The sequence below is a fragment of the Argentina anserina genome, chromosome 7 (genome assembly GCF_933775445.1).
Source record: "Argentina anserina chromosome 7, drPotAnse1.1, whole genome shotgun sequence".
NCBI classification, from domain to species: domain Eukaryota; kingdom Viridiplantae; phylum Streptophyta; class Magnoliopsida; order Rosales; family Rosaceae; genus Argentina; species Argentina anserina.
Window position 1 is genome coordinate 6,230,714 of NC_065878.1, and position 15,113 is coordinate 6,245,826.

Genomic DNA, 15,113 nt, shown 5'->3' on the forward strand with positions numbered 1-15,113 from the left:
AATCGATAATCATGTCGATGTTGAAAATCTTTAACTCATTTATCATCTGGTGTGACCACATAGATAGTTTTAGATGAAGTCAAAAGAGTAAAATTTCATTTTTTATAAGATTATAATATTTGTCATATCCGGTCTTTTCATATAAGTTATATGATATAACTAACCAGGTAAAAAAAATAAATTATGGAGGTAATGTTGGATATGCAAATCGAACCCATATTCAAGATGGTTGTGAATTATAATATGAGTCTATTATAAAAAAAAAGAGGAGAAAAAACAAATATGAAAGAAAAACCAAAGCAAGAGTCTGTCGAGTCTCGAGGGGTATGTGTCCCAAATGGACCCAGTTGAGGGGGCATCATTACCTGTTGCTGTTTATTACCGTCGTTTTTTCAGAATGGTCATCACAAAGAAGAAGAAGAAGAAGAAGAAGAAGAAGACGAAGCTTCCTCTGTTTCATTCCTCAACGGACCACTCCATCAAAAAAGTCTCCTCCCATCATCATCATCCCTCATCGCTTTTCCATTCCAACGTTGTTACTCACCCGCTTTGATCTCTTCCTCTCTGTCTTCCCGCTGGATGCTCAACTTGGGTATTCCTTAATTTGTCACAGAAATGCATAGTTCCAATCAGGACACCCAAGATCCGAGGTAAAGATCTCTCCTTTTCAACGCTGTTGGTCATTCTAGCTCAAGCTCTGTGTTCCCCGTTGTATTTCCACTTTTGGGTTTGAATGAAGCTGAACAAAAGATGGGAATTTTTTAATAAAGTTTAGTTATTTAATGCTGTGAATTAATGATGATTTTGAATTTGATTGTTTTAGTGCATTTAATTGTAAGGGTCTTGCCAGAAATATAATTTTCCGTACTGTGTTGTAGTTGTCTGAGATGATTTCTCCTAGTTTGATGGAAATAATGGATACCATTTTTACCACTATACAGATTATAATTTTGTTAGTAGAGATCCACGATCTTTGAACTCACCATCCGGAATACTAGTTTCTCAAACATTTTAAGTCCTTTCAAGATTTTCCTAGAGTTAAATTAACTCATGGAAGGAGGTGAAGAAGAACTGCCCAAAGAAACCCACTTCGTTACCAAAGATAGAGCTGGTGAATAAATTGTGGTGCTCTAGGAGTGACTAAGATTCTGTGAGAGAACGAAGAAGAAATATTGGAGGAGTTAGAGCGTAAGGCTGAAAGGATGGTTTCACACTTTATGGATAGGCAGTGACAACAGTGAGGCGGAGTCGGAGTCGGGGTCGGGTCAACTGGGAGATATAGAGCAGGCTGGGAGCCTAGGAGTGGGTATTGGGAATGGGTGGATTGACACTATTTATTTATATGTATCTTTCATTGGTCTGGTCTAGGTTACTAATGTAGAATGGTGAAATTTTGTTATCATTATTTGTCTTCTAATTTTACATTACTTTCCATATGCGGAAGCAAAGGTATGTAGCTACTTGGAATCATATAGGTATTGTTTTGTATACCCAAGACTGATACTATAAACGTGATGTTTTTGCTTATCACGTTCTTCTTGAAGGCAAAATAGAATGACTTAACTGGAATGGCTCTATGAGTCTATGCTTATTACTCCTTTAGTTAGATGACTGCAGAATTTTATCTATATATCTGTGAATGACCTTGTGCCATTCACTTTAAAAGTTCACCTGTTGAAATTACCATATCCATATCCACCCAAAAGAGGAAAAAAGAAAATAAAAGAAAGAGATTGATATATCCCTTTGAGACGATAGTGTTTGATGTTTGAACTTTGTTGGCTGTGTTTGTAGGTTAATTCCTTTTGAAAGCATAATATTACTTTGAATGGAAAACATAAAATTGCTACTACACTCTTTGCTCTTTTATGAACTTTCTATTGTATTGTGCTAATACTGTGGGTGCTTTATAATCAGGAGTAATTCAGGCAAGGATGAGTCCCCTGGGATTACCATTGAATTTCTTCGGGCACGTTTACTGTCTGAAAGGTCTGTCTCTAGAAGCGCAAGGCAAAGAGCTGATGAGCTGGAAAAAATGGTATGCTTAAAGTTACAGGAATGACTGAAGTTTACCTCGTTTAATCATTTACTCGGAGAACTCTCTCTCTCTCTCTCTCAACAGTATATTTTGCTACTTAGAAGTGCTTGTTTTCCATGCAATATAGGTAGAGGAACTGGAGGAGCAGCTTAAATTTGTATCTCTTCAAAGAAAAAAGGCTGAGAAAGCCACAGCAGATGTTCTTGCCATTTTGGAGAACCAGGGGGCAAGTGACATTTCTGAGGAATTTGATTCAAGCTCTGATCAAGAAACCTTCCTTGAATCCAAAATGGGTACTAACTCGAGAAAAGAAGAGGAGTGCTTAAACTCAGAGAGAAGAAGTGAGCATGAGGAACATTCAGGCTCTGACGTTGATTCTCCTTCAATACGTGGTAGAAGCTTGTCTTGGAAAGGGCGGAATGATTCTCCGCGTTCCCGTGAAAGGTATAAGGAATGTTCCATCAAACGACGTAGTATTTTTTCAGCCATTGGTTCATCTTCTTCAAGACATAACCTTGGAAAGTCTTGTCGGCAAATAAAACACCGAGAAACAAGGTATAGCCATATAGTGATTTAGCATAAGTTGTTTGTAGGCATATCTATTTGAACACAGAAAATATTTATGAATGGAGATCTAAGTGAAGACATGCATGATAGTCATTGGCTCAGATTTGAACAACTCAGATGCGCTCTCCATTTCCTAATGCACAACCAAAACATCTTTATTTCCTTAGATGTAAGAGAGCAATCTGACAGATTCATTTTTCCTACCCCCAGTTTCCTCTCTGAAATAGATGTTGTCCCAATAGTTGATTTATTTTATTTTTAATCTACCTTTTTTTATCCAATAAAGAGTTGCAGTTTAATTGGTTTTGCATATCTTTTGCGTATGACTTTACGTAGTTCACACAAGATATGTCACAAGTATTGACTTCATCATGTCCAGAGAACATGATACACTATGAATTTTCACGATGAAAGAGGAGTTTCCAAGTGAACGCCCTTTCTTCTTCTCGTCGATTCTGGATATAACTACTTCGTTTTCAACTTATCAATGCTGTACTTGTGCATTTCAGGTCAGTAGTTGAGCGCTCCAAGGATGAGCATGCAAAGTTTGATGATTCTGAAGAAAATGGGGTTGCTGCTTCTTCTGAAGGTCTTTCAAATTGCTCATACTGTGACCCTGTGAGAAAGAGAGATGGTTCTGAATCTGCATCCCAGAAAGAGAAATTTTTGTTGAAGGATGCACTCACAGGGAGTAAAGAACATCAAAGAAATGGTTATCTTGATTTTAATGGGCATGGGAGAAACAAAGACATGGAAAAAGCACTTGAACATCAGGCACAACTTATTGGCCAAAATGAAGAGATGGAACTGGCTCAAAGAGAATGGGAAGAGAAGTTCAGAGAAAATAACACTAGTACACCGGTATGCTTATATGAACATTGTCACACCGTAGACTTATATGACATACTTTCTCTTGGACTGATATGCACCACTACAAGACATAATTTAATGCTTAAAATTGATTCTGCTACTGCCGAGTAAGCGTTGCCACAGCATGTCATCACTAGCCCATTCATTCATTCCTTCACTTCGCAACACTTACTCTAATTGCATTAACCACTGGCCTGCAGTGCTAAATGCTATCAACTACTGCCAACACTGTTTTTGCTATCACTATCAGTCATCACAACGTCAATTGCCATCAGTGCCTCTGGCTCCTAGCTTTATTCTATTATTAAGCTTTCACATGTGTGTCATGATTCTATTTTCAGTTGAATAATTACTGTTCATACAAGATTATATTTCTCTCATCAATTTTTAGGACATTACTATTGTGTTGAGCTAGTTAGATTGCCCACTTTGTGACCGAGGTCTTTTTTTTTTTGGGGGGGGGGGGGGAGGGGGGAGTTGAAGTTATTAGTTAAGCTATATTTGGTGGGATAATGGCCACTTGGCTAGCAAATATTTACTCTCTTTTGGAAACCAAGACGAAACCGATGCTGACACCTACCACTCGGGTCCAATGAGAAGTCTGCCTGGGAGTAATTTTTTAGTCATTAAGATCATCCATCATTAAATGAAGAAGTATCATAGGAGTTGATGCTAAAGTTTAGTTAAGAGGCATTTTGGAATTTAATTCTTCAAATCTATTTTTCTATTGGCAATTCAGTTCTAAGAGTCTATTTGAGTCCTAATGATCACAAGTGTCCTTTAGTTCTCAAAGGGTCTCTTGGTGTTTAATGAGCCTTTTGGTAAGTCTGTCTGAGGAAAATGCATTTAAAGTTATAACGCAAAGTCTTGAAGCCTTGATATATCTTCCTTAATTTCTCCCTTAGTTCCTGTCTCTCTATTTTACTATAAGTTACAACAACCTGTAATTTATGTTTACCTGAATCATTTCCAGAGCAAGATTTTCTATCACCCCAAAGCTCACCAAAAAGGTAGCGTCAAAAATGCCTTAAGTTTCATATTATATAATTACTTATTGGCTGTTACGCCTAGATATTAATTTATTTGTGTAAAAATTTATTGAATTTTAGTTTTACTTAGAGCCATTTGCCAACTTGTATTGTCTTAATACTGAGGTCTTGCAATACGTTGTCATTCTTCTGTGGTTAAACCTAAAAGAGTTATTCATGCCCATGAGATGAAACCCATTAATGTTGTTATTAGGTTTCCAGCATCTTATTATTATCCTATTATAAGCTGCTGATGTTGTTTGAAGATGGATGATTATGACACAAGGAGGCATTAACTTCAACTCTAATGATATGTCTGGCTCATGATATGCATTAGAGTGTATTATGGTAAGGAATTAGAACCCTATATTAGTGAAATACATTACAATGATATTGTTTGAAGGGGCAAATACTATAATATAAATACTCTTAGAGTATGAGAAAATAAATGCTAATTAACTGAGATTGCGGAGGTTGTCTAACACTCCCCAGTATGTTTGATGATCTAGGAGAGACAAGAGGCTAACTGAGATTTAACTGGAGAAGTTGGAAGTAACGCATAGGAAAGCTCATTAGGGAGAAAGGTGGTGTGCAGTGTCTCGGAGAGGAAGATAGGGAGCTGGCAACCTAGGAGAGGGAGGGAAATGGCTGGTGTGTTTCAAAGAATGAGAGGAGGATATGTGAGCCTTTGGTGGTCTATGCCAGATAGAAATTGGAGTATTTGTTTATTTATCTCGTAGTCAATTAGCTTACAGAGGAGTTTATATAGATACAAGACCTGAGAACGAGCAATATTTAATGATTATAGTTATAGTGGACTATGAGAAAATATTGACAGGTACAGATATGATTGAGGAGGTTTGTCTAGCAAAGTGAGAGAATGAGAGTGGCATACGTTGATTTGTTAAAATAATGCATTGGCGGTTCTAGTCAGTTGGTATCCACCCTAATTAATAAAAGTAATTTCTTTTTTGCAAAGTAGTAAAAGTAATTTCTTTTGCACATACGTTTGCTTTATTTGATTTTTATTACTTACACTTTGTTTCTGGTCATATAGGATTCATGTGACCCTGGGAACCGTTCAGATATCACTGAGGAAAGAGATGAGATGAAGGCTCCATTCCCTGCTGAGATTGCTGCCCCCCAAGCCCAGGAGGCAAAATCAGAGGCGGGCGATGCTTGCCTGTGTGAGGAAAAGATTAAAACACAGCCTAATGGTTATCTACCACCTTCAGATGTAGAGATGGGAGGCATGCAGGATCAACTGAATAGAAGCACTGTTGCTTCTGCCTCATCAGTTCAAGAATTTGCATTCCCCACAGCATATGAAAAGCAAACTCAAGAGAGCCTAGAAAACAATGGTCATCAACCTTCACCTGGCCCCCATCATGACCCGCTTTTGCTTTTATCATCCCACAACAGGTCACCAGTTGCCTCTTCCAATGGAGGCAGTAGTTTCCATGATGCTTCAGGGAGCAGAAATGACATGTATGCATTGGTGCCTCATGACTCACAGGAACGGTTGGGTGGTGTACTGGATGCACTTAAACAAGCAAAGCGATCACTACAGAAAAAAATTACCGGATTGCCTCTAGTAGATGGTACATCTATTCAGGAATCTAATCAATTATCCATTCCTGCTGTAACAACTGGAAGCAGATTGGATCTTCCTTTTGGGTGTGCTGGGCTTTTCAGATTACCAACTGATTTTGCGGTTGAAGAAGCTGCGAGTAAACATAGCTACCTTGGTTTGGGATCTTCCTTGCCAACTGCAAGATCTTGTCCTGACAAGGGGCTGGGAGCTTCTTCCACCGATCAATATGTCACAAGCACTTATGTGGAGATTAGACCACCCTATTATAATCATGTTGGTGACCGATTCGCGGCCACCCCAGCTTATGTTGAGAATAGACGAACCTTTTCCACTGGTGCTGGGGATCGAGGTGTTGCCAGTCCTTATGAGGAGACTAGAAGATCTTTCTCTTCGAATGCTGCTGGTCAATTTGTCACCAGTCCCAGTATTGAGGGTAGACCACCTTTCTCCAACAATTTTGGTGATAGATACAATGGTGTTGGACATATTGATAGTAGACCAACATTTTCTACCAATGCCGGTGATCGATATGTCTCAAGTCCTTACCTTGAGATGAGACCAAACTTTCCTGTGAATGTTGCTGATCAGTTTGTTACTAGCGCGTCCGCTGAGACCAGATCAAATTTTTCTGCTGATAATAGATATCTTGGTGGTCACTATCCAAAATCTTGGTCAAGAGTTTCTTCGCCGAGTCCACATTTTGATCCCTACTTAGATACTAGCCAACCGTCATCCAGATATACCAGTTCCACCACCTATCAGAACTATCCTCCTTTTCCAGACCCGGCGCGCTGGACAGATTCTGATGAAGTATTTGCAAAGCCCTTTCCACAAAGGCCTACTGGGGCACCTGCATATCTTTCGGCATCGTATGAAGATCTTGGCAGACCTAATATGTACAGATAATAGGAGTTCTTAGTTAGTTGATCACAGTGAGCCTTAGTAGTGAGTAGTGGTTTGGTTGATTTGTTTACACTCAAAAGGACCTGGATGTTTCATTGTTCTTGTTTCCCCTCTACCTGGAATTTTCTCTATTTATCAAAGGAGATTGAGGTGTGCACACATCCAACACTGTAGTTAGTGATCCAGTCATTTGTTGGCTTCTGTTTCACTTGATGTTTCATTTAAACAGTTCTCTCGGTTCAAGTACGTGCATCAGCATCAGACATTGCTCTCGACAGATTGTCAAGCAATGTGGCAAATGGAAAGGAATGTAATATCCGCATTTACTGATAACCGATAACATTTTATAAGATTATGAATAAATAATTATCAATGTGGTAAATTTGTTATTAGTAAACATAAAACACATGTTGTAATTTTGTTTTCAATTTTGGAATTTAGTAATTAAAATTGTAATTTTAGTTCAGAAAGTAGTAATTGAGGGTATGCTATACCTCAAGATATTGTAAATGACCCCAAAAGGAGAGGGTATAGTTTATGCATATATGATAATTGAGACAGTTTTGAATATCCAAATAACAGCATCAAACATAGCTCTCCAGAATATGTTGAATTCTATCTTAGCCAACGACTGGAATTTATTTAAGGAACAATTTGAAATCCCAACTTTTAATTATTTATTTGGGGAAATATCACAGTCTACGTTAATAGTTGAATATACTTGTTGCTTCCTAATCCTTTGAGCCCAAGCAAAATTAGAAGAGTGCTCAAGACACAAAACAACACCAGACTGCAGAGCATCACACAACATAGTATACACCTCTCTTTGGCCTTCTGTCCTGCAACTCCATTCTCCAATCCCCTTTTTAGTCTTTGTAGAAATCTTGGTACTGCAACTCTTTCATTGTGGTACTGAAACCTTAAGAGAAGCTGATATAACATATTAACCTGCTGCAAAAGGAAAACAATAGAAATAGATTTTTGAGTACATTGAAAGATGAAAAAAAGAGAAAACCATATATATCCACTTAGAAAGTTTAGTCTTACCCAGAAGCTCGCGCGGATGAAAAGTCTTCCTTCCATGGTATTATTACCATCTACAAGTAATGAGGATTCTGTTGATGTCATCTGAAATATTACCGTCAATACTCAAGTGAGAGATGCATTCATGAAGTATAGAATGTACTTCAGAGTAAGTAAATAATCATTGTCCCAGTTCTGGTGTGTACGTAAATGAAATATATCAGAACTAAAAATTAAAATATAAACATAAGGCTATAAGCCTATAATTACTATTACCATTGTAGCTTCAGAAGATTTGCTGCAAACTGTACAAGCGTAGTGACTGTTGCTCTGGGTGGAAGTCTAAGGAAACACAAGAAAGGTTGAGAGATTCAATTCAATCATTCTAAAAAGTATATGTTAAACTGAGGAAGAAAAAACAAGGTAAAAGAAAAATGAAATTTATGTGACAGAAATAAAACCTTGAAGCAAGCTAAATGTAAACAATGTCCACATGGCAAAGCTTTGATTCTTGAACTTGACGTGAATAAGAACTCATTGCAGACAGGGCAGTTAGTTTCTAGACATTTCTCCCGGCACTTGTGATTCACCGAAGCCATCCCCATGCAACAGTTGCATGACATGCAGTGAAAATAATCATTGCCAAGGCCCTTTCCAACTCGGCATAAGTTGCAAAATGGACAATGGTAGACATTCCTGCGTAAGGAAAATCGTTAACTCAGAAAACTTGTACGTTTTTTTCTGAATTGTATACACATTAGCAATCTGATGCAAATTGCAGAGTGTCAGATGCAGAAAATTTTAGCTAGTACTGTAACCGTATCATATGACTAATACGACTATTCAAGTTTTCTGATATTTACCGTACTTCTTAAATTCACGAAGAAGAATTCCAAGTTCTACTATGTTCATTAAGAAGAATTCTTTTTTATTAGCTCCCATTATGATAACTTCCAAGTTCTACACTTATACTATGTTCTAATAAATTTTATGTACCTGTCATCATCAAAGAGGTTGCAAATATCACAATAATACTTTGCCATTGGAAATCCATTGCAAGAAGCTGTTGTACATACTGGCCCGAGTGGCTGAATAGTAAGACAGCGCATACACATCATTTTGGATGTTTCTTTCCTGCTAAAATAGAATGAACAATCCAGCTATAAAACTTATTGACTTATTTGCAAAGAATCTAGAGTAGCAGAAATTTATTACCTATCCATTGGGTGGTTGCTCACAATGTCATGGCAAAATCTACAAGTATACAGTTTGCCGCAGCAAGCAGCAAGGAGTTTGCAGTTTCTTTTATAATGCTGGCAGCCATATACTGTTTTATCATGATCTCGAAATGTTGGTGACTGTCCTCCTAATTGGACACTTGCTGAACTATCCACTGCTATTGCTATAGGTAAACTCCGGTGATTAGCAGCAATCCAGTACCTAAAATAGAGCACCAGTTCCTTATATCTATCACTTATCAAATCATAAGTTCATGTGCAAAATCATAAAGTAGGTAGCAACAATCAGACTAACCTAGTCATTTGATGCTTTAAGTTCTTCCGCATATGAGAGTAGAAAGCATGATCAATCTGGCAGTGACTTTGTTCAGATCCAGTACCTCGAAATAGACAAAACATATAGATTCATTTTCAACAGGATGAGCTAGACATAGAACTTCAAAATGATGCAAGAGGGTTTCTAACACAAACCTTTAATGACAATGTTAGTTTCCAGTTTAGGCAATAGAGTTGACAGTGAGCTTCCTTTCCCACATTCACTAAGCCAATCCTTAAACATTGTATTTCTCGTAACAGTTTCAAAGGTATACATCATTTTGTTCTGTTCATCCTCAGAAAGTGCAGAAGTAACCCACGGTAACATAGATTTCAGAACTGCAGCACCTGTAGTCCCCAATATGAAACCAATCAATTTATTTTGCTCCTCCACACAGAAGTGTACTCCAAATAATGGCCACAGCTCAAGCTCTTCCCGGTACATGTGCTCGTCTACCATCATTCTTAGAGACATGAACATCATTCGAAGCCTATTTGCCAGCTCATAGTACTTCCCCACATATTCACTTATGGGGATACCAGATCCTGTACCTCTATGAAGATGAGAAAGCTCAAGAAGAACACCTGAAATATTTTCAAATGCATGTTCCTCTTGCTGATGATCAAGTATGTAGGAGTGACTCACATTTTGGAGCTCCTCCCTGGATTCCATTGCTGGATACAATATATAATCCTCTGCATTACTATGTGCTTTATATAAGCCCCATAATAAAGAAAAGCATTCAATGAATTGCTGAAGAAATATTTCATCACAGTTACTGAGCATCTCACATTCAGTATCTAGATATTCCAAGTCACGGCGTATGGCCTTATGAACTTTAAAAACAACATCTATTGGTTGTGCAGGCATTCCATTAGCAGCAGGGCTATTGCATTCTTCGAGAGATGAATTTGACGGCGATATAGAGTTGAAATGAAAAGAACTAGAACTAGATGAGCATAGGATGTCATTACTAGCCTTGCCCGCCCAACCACGTAATAGCTGCACCAGAGCGGTATCTGATGCTGGAGCTGTGCCAACAACTTGGTGAGAAACTAAATATTATATTCATCAAGTCAGTTAAACAAAGTATCAATCTATAGAAAGGAAAGTATTGAACCTGCCAACTGCATGTTCTTCACAAATGTCTGGGCTTCATTTGCAGTCAATGATTTTACCAGCCATGGCAAGACATGCTCAATTAGTTTCAAAGGCATCACGCATAAGCTTTGATGCAGAAGCTCCTGTTGTCTGTTAATACTCAAGTGCTTTCGGACAAGTGGAAGTACCTAGAAAGTCAAGGAATTCATAATCAAAAATGGGTACACAGTGCTACATGTTTATCATGAAGTGCTAGTTTTTTTGTTGAGACTTCATATATGAACACTTCAAAGTTCAAACATCAAATCTCGAGAATTTGAACTTTTAAAGAAAGACAAGGCACAATAAAAAATGGGTACACAGTGCTAATGTTCTAGTCAAGCAGTGTTAAAAGTTGAGTAGAAATATGAAGACTTCAAACTGTTCAAGAGTCCAACCATCACCAATTTCTTTTGGAGTGTGTGACCGCACACGCAAGCGCGCGCGCACACAGACACATGTATATACTCTAACTGCTAAGAAAGTAGAGTACAAATATGAAGACTTCAAACTTATGATACTATCTTTCTCATAAATCTAGAGAGTAGCAGATATGAGCATTGTTCTGCATCTCGCTTTTAGTTGTGTATTGTATTATTCATTGTACTTAATCATGATATGCTGCATAACTTTGCAGAAGCTACGAACGCCCACAAGAAACTTTTGATCAATAAAAAAAGCACTGACCTTAATTTCCTCCTCATGGAAATGTTCCTTTAAAGTGTCCATCATTTGATCAGCACGGGAACATATCTTTGAATGAAATTCAGCAGCTGCTGAAGGATTTTTGGATGCCCTTTTAATACTTTGGATCAAACATCTAAACTCATTGGATAGACTCACTTCATTTCTATGCTCTTGGAAAATTGAAAGCTCTCCATAGACTGCAGGATATAGGATCGTTTCCTCAGCAATACTACAAAAGAGAGAAAAGCAAAATCAGTTCTTTCCAAGTGAAAGGAAGAGGAAAGGTAGTCCATCACAGAATTTAAAACAATTGACGAACATATTTACTACTAAGCATCCTTAATTAGCAACTAATCAAATAAGATAAACAAGCTAATCTTTTTTAAAAAACCTGTGAAACATGCAAATTTCAGCAATAAATTGCAGCCTGTCATAGAAAGCTGGATCGTAACTAGTAACAGCTCCAGAAATAGGCATATTCTTCGGCTTCTCAAGTGTTTGATTCAACTCGGTCAAAATGGCATGATGCCAAAGCAACACATCATCTATTGGATACACCCCATTGAACTCAGCTACATAATTTGTATCATCGTTTCGACCAGCTTCGGTCCGAGCACAATTATCTTTCCCTTCCATCCAGCTGGTTTACCTTCAATAGTATGAGATAGATGTAATCATCTCACATGTACTAACAACAGAAAACAATTTTGAAAACGTAAATTGCAAAGATCAAGAAGGTTAACCTTAGAGAGAAGCTTATCTGCTGGTACTATAGTACGTACTTAAGCACTGGTACATGCAGTAGCTGACATTTTTTCAGGTGAAACAGGACGCCGCTAACCAGGGAATGAGTTTAACCACTATGTTCGTCGGGGCGCTGCTCAAAAGCTTCCAGACTAGTGAAGCTTGCTCTTCAGGTGAGAATTTCTGAAGGAGCAAAGGGATGATCTGATATTTGTCGAAAGCAGAAAAGATGTTATATATATATAACCAGCATAGCAATGGAGAAGTTACAGCGAGCTAGCAAACTATACTTAGAAAATCTATTAGGATATTGATGTAAAATATCATTTTGAATACATGAAAGAATCCAAACATGCAAGTACGTTGGAAATAGTCACTGTGTGACTGTACATGAAATGATTATTCAATAATCGATCAGATGGTTGTATCTGGGACAGGAACTTGTTCAATAACAAATTAAGTTGACGTATATTTCCACAATCTCAATTCACAAGGGGACATGCTTATGTGTAATTGTCTACTATAGATGACAGAAACCGAGGTGAATTATAATTAGGATTAAATACTTGTGACACACTATACTTTAAGTGTAAAAACAGTTTTGTCATTCTAATTTGAAATTGAATATGTATATCATTTAACTTTGATTTTTTAAGAGTTTTGTCCTTCTACTTTCAAATTTAATCTGTATATCATTTAACTCTTATTTTTAACAGTTTTGTCCAATATTTCGTTAGTTGACCGTCAAAAAATTCCGTTAAGCCGTTAAAATGTCCAGAATACCCCAAATTCAAATCGGATTTTTTTCTTTCTTTTCTTATGCCTTTTTTATTTTCTCTTTTGGTTTTTCTTGTTTTTAAATTTAATTCATCATATGTGCTATCAAATATATATAATTGTAATCAACACAAATTATCAAATTAATTGTAAACAAGAGAATGACGATCTTGTTCTCTATTAAGTTATCTGTAATTTTATTGAACGCTTGCGAGAACTTTGAGCAGATGTAAAACAAGTAAAATGGAATGGCTCTTCTCGCGTAGGTGTGCAGGTGTACTTCAAAACTCAAACTTAGAGCGAATGATAGTGAATGCATTGCTTGAAAACTTTATTACTAGTACTTGCACTATGTTTCCAATTATAATCTAATTCTTGTCGTACGACAAGAGGTTTAGTTCCAAGCATTACTTTTTAACCTCTTTTCTTCCTTTGGTCAAAGCACCCAAGCCTATTGTTGGAAATTTTGTTAATTTGTTTGTGCAGTAAGAGGAGAATTAATGACAATTGCTTAACATCAAGTTGGAATTAAATAATTTGAAACTATTTTGGCATCAAAGTATGGTTATGATAATAGAAGTCTTTCTTGTTTTAGCATTGTAGAAAATAATCAAAATATGTTTGTAGAACATCATAATATAAAGGAAGTTTCTAACTGGATTTGAGTACTGACACTCACTGATCATTTTAGGCATTATCCAATTGATTATAAGATTTTACAATTAATTTGATAATTTATGTTGATTACAATTATATATATTTGATAGCACATATGATGAATTAAATTAAAAAAAAACAAAAAAATAAATAAAAACCAAAAGAGAAAATAAAAAAGACATAAGAAAATAAAGAAAAAAATCTGATTTGAATTGGGGTATTCTAGACATTTTAATGGCTTAACAGAATTTTTTGACGGTCAACTAACGGAATAGACAAAACTGTTAAAAACATGAGTTAAAATATATACAGATTAAATTTGAAAGTAGAAGGACAAAACTGATTTTACACCTAAAGTATAAAATGTCACAAATATTTAATCCTTATAATTAGTATTGAAAGGGATTCTGGGTTTCTGGTTGTTATAGAGTGAAAATACATGACTTAGATCTATGTGCTAAGCTACTAATTAATATCGATCATCATAGAGTACAGTTGTCCAAAGACCATTACGGTCGATCAAGCGGCCTAGATCTCCTATATATTTATAATAGGAAGTCGATCGTGAGGTTGTTATCTAAATCCAGCTTGGCTAACAAAGTAACAATTGATTTAAAGCAATAAAGCTAAACGGTACTGTACGTACCAATTCATTGAAGTATGTAGAGGAGTCTAATGTGCTAATATTCTAATGATAATTAATTAGTTTCATTATAGCGAAATCATCATCATCCTCCTTGAGAAATTATTATATAATTACTCACCGTCCTTAATGTATAGTCCACTAATTATAGACAAGGGGGAACATATAAAAGTCTACGTAGAAATTATACAGTTTTAGTATGAAACCAAAATTATGCTTTAAATGTCCTTGAATTTACTAAGTTGTCATTGTCTGTCTCAAAATTAGATCTGTATATAAATAAAACTGAATCTTCTTCGGTTCTCTGTGTTGTATTTAATTACTTGCAAATCACATATCTCATTTTCCATCTCAACAGTAACTCGTACCAGATGTCTAGGCCTGCATTAGTGGTTCTTTCTTTTCTTGTCTGTAATTGCGATAGATCATAGATATATAAAATCTGGCAAGGACGCTTAATTGATAATAAAAAAAATACACCTAGTCCTAGCTACTAATAATTAAATAAGCCTGCATTTCTGTAAATTTAGGATACAGAAAAAAATGTACCTGCTCTTCTTCCTACCTGCTCTTCTTCTTTGGCCATACACTGGCTAACCATTGTTTGAACTTTGAAGAGTTCCTGTAACGCACACCAACTCAATGCATGGTTGGAAAATTTTCCTCATTTTGCATGGTATCTAGAAATTAGCAGCTTGAACAGGTGATCCAAAACAAGTTTTTGATTCTGGTGATGAAGCAAGCAGGTTTCTGCTATATTTACCACTCGTGCATCAATAGCTGTATATATCACCTGCAATTGTAAAATTCAGTGGAAACTCGAGTACTGATAAATGTTCAATCAATTTTCAGATTCGTCACTGAATAAGTGCCTAAAACTCGTTCTCA

The 15,113-nt window shown here is 36.6% G+C and overlaps 2 protein-coding genes across 5 annotated transcripts; one reads left to right on the forward strand and one right to left on the reverse strand.

Annotated features, from left to right (window-relative positions):
• Nucleotides 1-396: 396 nt before the first annotated feature.
• On the forward strand, nt 397-7,468 carry LOC126802677 (uncharacterized). 2 transcript variants are annotated; one of them, XM_050530332.1, is made up of 5 exons: nt 397-650; nt 1,918-2,038; nt 2,166-2,482; nt 3,115-3,466; nt 5,561-7,468. In XM_050530332.1, the coding sequence occupies exons 1-5, from the start codon at nt 616-618 to the stop codon at nt 7,001-7,003; spliced, it is 2,268 nt and encodes a 755-aa protein (XP_050386289.1). In that variant the 5' UTR covers nt 397-615; the 3' UTR covers nt 7,004-7,468. The 2 variants fall into 2 exon arrangements, with proteins under 2 accessions (XP_050386289.1, XP_050386288.1); XM_050530331.1 differs by having other exon boundaries at nt 2,166-2,593; nt 5,561-7,465.
• A 121-nt stretch (nt 7,469-7,589) lies between these two features.
• Nucleotides 7,590-12,315, reverse strand: LOC126802718 (zinc finger protein BRUTUS-like). Of its 3 annotated transcripts, none has more exons than XM_050530393.1 (12): nt 12,148-12,315; nt 11,796-12,053; nt 11,405-11,633; nt 10,698-10,866; nt 9,733-10,602; nt 9,557-9,641; nt 9,239-9,463; nt 9,020-9,160; nt 8,485-8,719; nt 8,300-8,365; nt 8,048-8,128; nt 7,590-7,951 (listed from the first exon to the last, which is right to left on the reverse strand). In XM_050530393.1, the coding sequence occupies exons 2-12, from the start codon at nt 12,038-12,040 to the stop codon at nt 7,700-7,702; spliced, it is 2,598 nt and encodes an 865-aa protein (XP_050386350.1). In that variant the 5' UTR covers nt 12,041-12,053; nt 12,148-12,315; the 3' UTR covers nt 7,590-7,699. The 3 variants fall into 3 exon arrangements, with proteins under 3 accessions (XP_050386350.1, XP_050386349.1, XP_050386348.1); XM_050530392.1 differs by having other exon boundaries at nt 9,020-9,157; nt 9,733-10,608; XM_050530391.1 differs by having other exon boundaries at nt 9,733-10,608.
• Between the last annotated feature and the right edge of the window lie 2,798 nt (nt 12,316-15,113).